The sequence below is a fragment of the Aplidium turbinatum genome, chromosome 6 (assembly GCF_918807975.1).
Source record: "Aplidium turbinatum chromosome 6, kaAplTurb1.1, whole genome shotgun sequence".
Taxonomy (NCBI): domain Eukaryota; kingdom Metazoa; phylum Chordata; class Ascidiacea; order Aplousobranchia; family Polyclinidae; genus Aplidium; species Aplidium turbinatum.
In genome coordinates this window covers 3,723,572-3,730,223 of record NC_137477.1, presented here as the reverse complement: position 1 = coordinate 3,730,223, position 6,652 = coordinate 3,723,572, and the positions used below count along the sequence as shown (strand labels likewise).

The 6,652-nt window shown below is 38.6% G+C and overlaps 1 protein-coding gene across 1 annotated transcript; it reads left to right on the top strand.

Moving 5' to 3' along the window:
* Positions 1-332: 332 nt before the first annotated feature.
* Positions 333-6,218, top strand: LOC145771802 (uncharacterized). Its single transcript, XM_082583533.1, has 2 exons — positions 333-584; positions 5,979-6,218. The coding sequence occupies exons 1-2, from the start codon at positions 333-335 to the stop codon at positions 6,216-6,218; spliced, it is 492 nt and encodes a 163-aa protein (XP_082439659.1).
* The last annotated feature ends 434 nt before the right edge of the window (positions 6,219-6,652 follow it).

Genomic DNA, 6,652 nt, shown 5'->3' with positions numbered 1-6,652 from the left:
GTTGAAACTTTGAGATTGCAGTCATCAGAATATCACTAAAAAAATTATTACTTGTAATTGATTACGGATCCTACAATTTTAATCACTCCATCATTTCATCATTGCCTTATAAATATACCACTTAAGGATAACATGGCTAGCAATTTGTTGCTTTGCCATGCCGAACTGCATTTGTTGGAGTGAAGACAAGTAACTTAAGTTTGCAATTGGTTTATCTTAACAAGATACTTTGTAACTTTAAGCTAATGGTATTAGCTGTGCACATTTGTAGGCCTATAGGTTAAAGTAAATTGAGGTTTCTGTGAATCAATTAATTCAGACATCAATTCACCATGAAAGTTATCTGTTCCGGTTATCCGAAAACTGGCACAAAGACTTTGTCCGCCGCACTTAGAAATTTTGGATACATTGTGTTGGACTTTGAGGAGCAATTTTTTTATCATGGATCACAGTCATTAAAAGCAATGGATGAAGGATGGACCACTGAAGAAATTTACCAAATGTACAAAAATGTTGATGCGGTTACTGATTTTCCAGCTTGTTTCATGTGGGAGGATATTATGAAAGCATTTCCAAAAGCGAAAGTAAGAGGTTTGAAGGGTTTTGTTGTTAAATAATTTCCTGCCACACGGTATATCACCTTCACTTTTCTTCACGCTTAACCATTCACATTTCACAATCTTCAGAAATACAATTTTCATTTCAAAATATGTTTTGAGTGCCATACAAAATTTAGTATGTTAATGGTTTCAATACATTTATTGAGTTCTGACCACTATCGATGCAGTTGTCGAACTCACCACAGTGTTGTTTTTTGTATTATTTCGCCACAAAGAACAAAGAAGGCCACACTGTGAAGCACTTAAGCAAAGCGTTCTCCATATTTTGACTCCCAAACAGCAAAATTCGTCATTTTTACATTAATCCAACGTCTGCAGACTGCATCGGTAGTCTGTCCCGGTCGCTCAGTGGTTACGCGCCCGGCTCAAGATCACGCGTCGCTGGTTTGACTCTCGTGGTGTGCGCTTGAGCAACGCATTTTCAGGACTGTTCTCCATTCAGCGGCACCTAGTGAATGGAATATTTCCCCGGCAACAACACTTCAACAATCGGAAAACTTCACTTTGCCAATCTCGGAAACCGGCCCTGCGTCAAAAGCCTCTACAAGTCTACAAGCATGTGAAACTACCAGGAATAGCCTATCAAGGCTTTGTCGGTCCGAGGATAAACATTCAAAACCAAAAAACAATCAAATAAAACCAACCAAATGTAATACAAGCACACACCCGAAAGTTTGAACCATTCTAAGATCTTGCCTTTTGTTTGTGTTCAAAACGCCGTGCGCCTAACCGACTACATCGTCGGCGCAGACGCATCGTGGTTATACCCAAACTGTAACTCAATGCTCTCAACATATTTAGAGACAGAACCAGCTGCAATTATTATGACAATTTGCAATAAGGCAATTTCTAGTTATTTTAGACTAGAGATTTTTGATCATGGGAATGAAAGCTCCATCCGCTTTTTCAATTAGTTCCTATTTTATGCATAGTTACACGCAGTACTTTAAACCTAATAATTTCCGGCATATTAGATAGTCGCGATCTGGCATATTGTACCCAAGTTTGTTTGCTAGACTCACAACTGTTTAATAGTACTCAAACGTATAATTACATTAAAACACTGTCTACAAACAAATAAATTGCAATCCCAAAAACTAAAATTTCTTGATCCAGCACACATTTAGCCATTCGTGGAACATGGTGTAAAGAAACTGTTCTTTAAACGTCAATTCTAGAACGAGGGCTTTCCTAAACAAAACTTGACAAGCCGGTGTTTAACTATAATGTAGTTTAAATTAAGTATTATCTAGATTTGTGTAGCAAATATTTTTTGATATGTTCTGCAAATGTTGTTTTGTTTAAAATTCTGTTGCGTTTGTGACAATGCGGTAGGTCAGGGGTTTCAAACACGCGGCCCGTGGCAGCGTGAGGCAAGCGAGGACGTTTTGATGCGGCCCGCAATGCAGTTTTAAATATTTAATAATTAAAATTCTATCTTATTCACTGTCTAGTTAACAAAATAGATCTACTCTAAAATTGCTCAAAAAGTTTGAAAATGCCAATCAAGCTTTTAATAATTAAAATTCTATCTTATTCACTGTCCAGTTAACAAAATAGATCTACTCTAAAATTGCTCAAAAAGTTTGAAAATGCCCATCAAACTACACACAATTATAGCGCTGCCGGTACTGTATATTTGCTTCAGTCAGTTCCGCGAGGATTTTGTTCTTTTTGCGCTCATTGGGTGTTGGCTGCAAGATTTGTGATTTCCTGGTCCCCAGGTCTTTACGTTTGTATTTTTTTACAGTATTTTTCTATCTCTTTGTTATTAATACTATTTCTTTTTTGCAATCTTATGTTTTTACTGAGTTTTCACTACTTTCTTTATTGTCTTCTTGCTGTGTTACTTTGCATGTTGGTGAGGAATTGTTGAAGGCAAAATACCAGTAACTGTTTCATTAGCATCGGCAACGCACGGATACAATAAAATTGACGCCGCAAGAAGAGCACTACAAACATAGCGAGGTCAGAGACTTTAAAGAACCGCCCTACACACTTGTGGCGGCGGATAGAGTGTGATTTTGGAGTGGCAATACACCTAGGGAGGTCCACCAGCTTAGGTCGCGGGGGCCAGGCTAAGTAGTCGAGATATTTATGGAATGAGTCTGACCGTGGATCGAAAAGTCAGTAGGACCTGTCCGCAAAATTTAGAATGGCAAAACAACCAGAAAGACAGGCTTCACTTTCCGCAATACGAAATATCATTGCGGCCCTCAGGTTAATTTGGTGTCCGACGTTTTCTTCGTAAACAGTTCTTCGTAAGCAATTTTTCGTGAAACAATTCTTCGTAAAGTTAATTCTTTGTAAAACAATTCTTCCCAAAGCATTTATTCGTGCATGCAATGGAGATTTGATGTATACGAAGAAATGCTTTACGAAAAATTCTTTTACGGATTTCATTTCACCAACAACTGTTTACGAACAATTGTTTTACGAAGAATTGCTTACGAAGAATTGCTTTACGAAGAATTGTTTACGAAGAATTCGCCTATAACCGGTTAATTTACAAGTAGGCTATTAAGTTTATTTGGCTCCAAAAGCAATTTGAGTTTGAGACCCCTTCCGTAGGCTAATATTGGTCGTTTTAGATTGTGCATACTGAAAGAGCGTCCGATGAGGATTGGATGAAAAGTGCTTTCAAGCAAACTAATTCAATGAAGGCAAGACGACTGGCGTTTATATTAATGATGATTACACGAACTGGATATAGGCTGGGAAACTGTTTAGACTCCGGCTGTGAGTAGGCCATAATATCAACCATTATTTTTGATACTTATTCAATTACCATCTTTAGATGTTGATTTGAAGCAATAGAATACTGCTGTTGTGAATGAATGAGTCTGCAAATCTTTATACCCGAACTGAGGAAATTTTTTAGAGAGCTAAACTTTAGAAGGTTTTGCATACTTGTTGAGGCTTTGAACCCCTGACGCAGACCCCGTCACCGAAATCGACAGGGTGAAGTTTCCGGTTGTTGAAGTGTTGTTATCTATGAATTGTTCCATCCACTGGTAGTTGTTGAATAGAGAAGAGTCCTTAAATGAGTTGCTCAAGCTCACACCCCGAGAGTCGAACCTGTGCTGCTTGACTTTTTTTGTTCGTAAAGTAAGGCGCTTACCCAACTGAGCTATCAGGTCAGATTTAAATCGTTGTTTATGTTTACAATTTATAGACTACATGCAATTATTTGATTAGCAGCGAGATTATAGGCTAAATAAATTTGAGAGGTTATTGGGTTCGTATCTATTAACCATACTCCTGTAATGCCAGGTTTAATATGCATCAGAGCACGTTTCTAGTCTGGGTTTTAAACGTGAGAATTGATTGAATCTTTATCCTCGAACTGGAAAAACTTCTTCGAGAGTTTAATCCCAGCAGTTTTGATCACTTGCAGAGGCTTTAAACCACTGGGCCCATGCACCAAGATTGACAGATTGAAGTTTTTTTGATTGTTTGTTGTTGCCAGGAAATTATTCCATCCACTAGATGCCGCTGGATGGAGAGCAGTTCTTAACGTGCATTGCTCAAGCGCACACCCCGAGAGTCGAATCAGCTCCGCTTGGTCTTGAAGCTTCTTTGTTTACGAAGTCACGCGTTATCCAACTGAACTACCGGGGTGGATATAGCCTAGGCCACAGAACCTGGTCTACAATATCGTTTCATCATGATCGTAAAAATTTTGTGCGGTCTGCATTTGTGGATGTGGCCAATTCTTCCCAGCGATTGTCTTCACCTATGTCATCCATTTCATTCTGTCAATGAGGCCCCGAACGAACGAAAATAGAAAATCTTGTTATATTTTTATTTAAAATTTAATTCAATTATGTGCATTCACAATGAATCATCATAATTGCGATTTCAATTAATGTGAGTTAATTTGGAACTACCATGTAAAAGCCTATATGTATGAATTTTTTGTGCACACAAACGAGTAGGCCTAATTTAAACTAATCTAAAACTATAAGTAGCCCACAGCAGCTTTTCGCAACAACTTAGCAAAACTCGAACTTCTATCTGCAACGTGCAAAGCGACTAACAGACTTCTAATCAAATGAAAACTTTTCCAAAAAGCCGACATGATGACATTGAACGCATTTGGGCTTTACCTCCACAATTTGAATAATTTTAAATTGACTGCTGTTTTATTGTTATAGTCCGACTAACGTTAGGTGGAACGGTAAATGTCCCATTCTTTACTCGAAAAGTAAATGCAGAGTTGGCCAAACTACGATATCGGGAACATAACAGTCATGTGCGAGAGGTGAGTTAAAACTATTGGTAGCCTATCAAACGTACGTGGCATTGGCAAGAAAGTGGTTGTTGTATCCTGGTCACCTTTGTTGAAAATAAAAAAATTTGAAAAAAATGACAACACAATCCCCATTGACAATATTTGATGAGCAAACTTCACATTTGTGATCAAAAACTTTCAAAAACTAAAGTAAGAGCTTAAATATGAAGAAGGAAAGCGTTCTTCCTGTATATCAGCACAAGGCTGAGTAGCCTACTCACTTGTACAGCGAGTAATTACGATTCGGTAACCATAACGGCGTATCTGGTGCGATACTGACGAGCTTCATGGACGAAACACGGCATCTAATTGCTGTTAATAGTTGCTACAATCGGTTGCCGAGAAATATATAGCTTAATTATGTCAAATATAGTTATTGCTATCTAAACCCTTGACAGCCTGTTTCACCTAAATGGATCATCAGAAATATGATAATGACATTCCATGAAGCGATTTTGAGACTATAGAATTTGATTTTGTTTTTTTGACCGCCTGTAGGAATCCCCACCAGCTGCGGCAGGCTGGCCAGGGTACGATAGAGCAGGCTATTTTTAGGGCACTTTTTCTAGCCCTGTCCTCAGACTACGGAGGCGAGCAGAGCATTTGTAGATAGGGCTGTTCGGTCGATCAGGGGGCTGCCGGATTCCACTTCTGCTCGGATTCAGTGGAGAACGACCATATGGCCTGAGCCGCCTGTGTGTGGGATCATGGCTACAGTTTGGGTGCATCCGCACCATCTGGTTTCCCGTTCCTCCATCGCCACAGGGCTTCTTGATCCAGGATCATGACTTGCGCGTGATTTTGTTTTAAGTGAGGGAGGGCTGCGCAGGACCTTCTTGTCTCAGGTTCAGGGTCCAATGGAAAGACATGGTCAAGACGATTGGGTGAAGCATGAGATGCAGCAAGATGACCATAACGTCTACGTGTCACGTCAGAATCTATATAGCTTAACTATATGTTGACCTTATGATTTCATTTCTGCATAGCATATTGTAAGTTAAAACTTGCAGTAGTTGCATCTTCACTATGTGCCATGTACATTCAGACTTTAATTCGGTTTTTAGGTTGCTCCAAAAGAACAAACTCTTCACTTCAAGTTATCCGATGACTGGGAACCGTTGTGCAAGTTTTTAGACAAACCCATACCTACACAACCTTTTCCCCATAGAAACAAAGAGGGAGATATCACAGCTCATTTTTTTAAAAGGTCCTATGTCTTCAAACAAATTAAAAAAGAACTCTTGCAGTCCTTCACTATTATTGCCATTATATTGGGAATATTAATATATTTTTATCTTTTGTAAGACCACTACTACATCTATTGAAGTGATAATTTTAAAATAATTATCTTGTTTCGGTGTAAAGCAGGTTATAATGTTCGAGTTTTGTCTCTTCTACCTCTTTCTAGATCTTTGCCGTGTTTGGCATAGCCTATATTGTTTTTCGTTGTGATGGTCTGATCAGAAGTAAAACTAAACTGAACTAATGTGTCCACAAAGCAAATTTTAAAGCATGAAGAAGCCATAAGCATTTCAAATATTTCATGCAATTTGTATTCAGACAATGTTAAAATTAGTCTTGGTAAAACACGCAATGGGATGCAAATTGCTCAAGCAATCTCTATCACGACATGTTCACTGTTCAGTAGATGCTTCGAGCTGTTTGTTGTGTTTCCTGTGTGTGATTTACAGTGTATTGTGTGTTGTTAAAGTGGGAGCCAAATGAAGCATGGTTACCT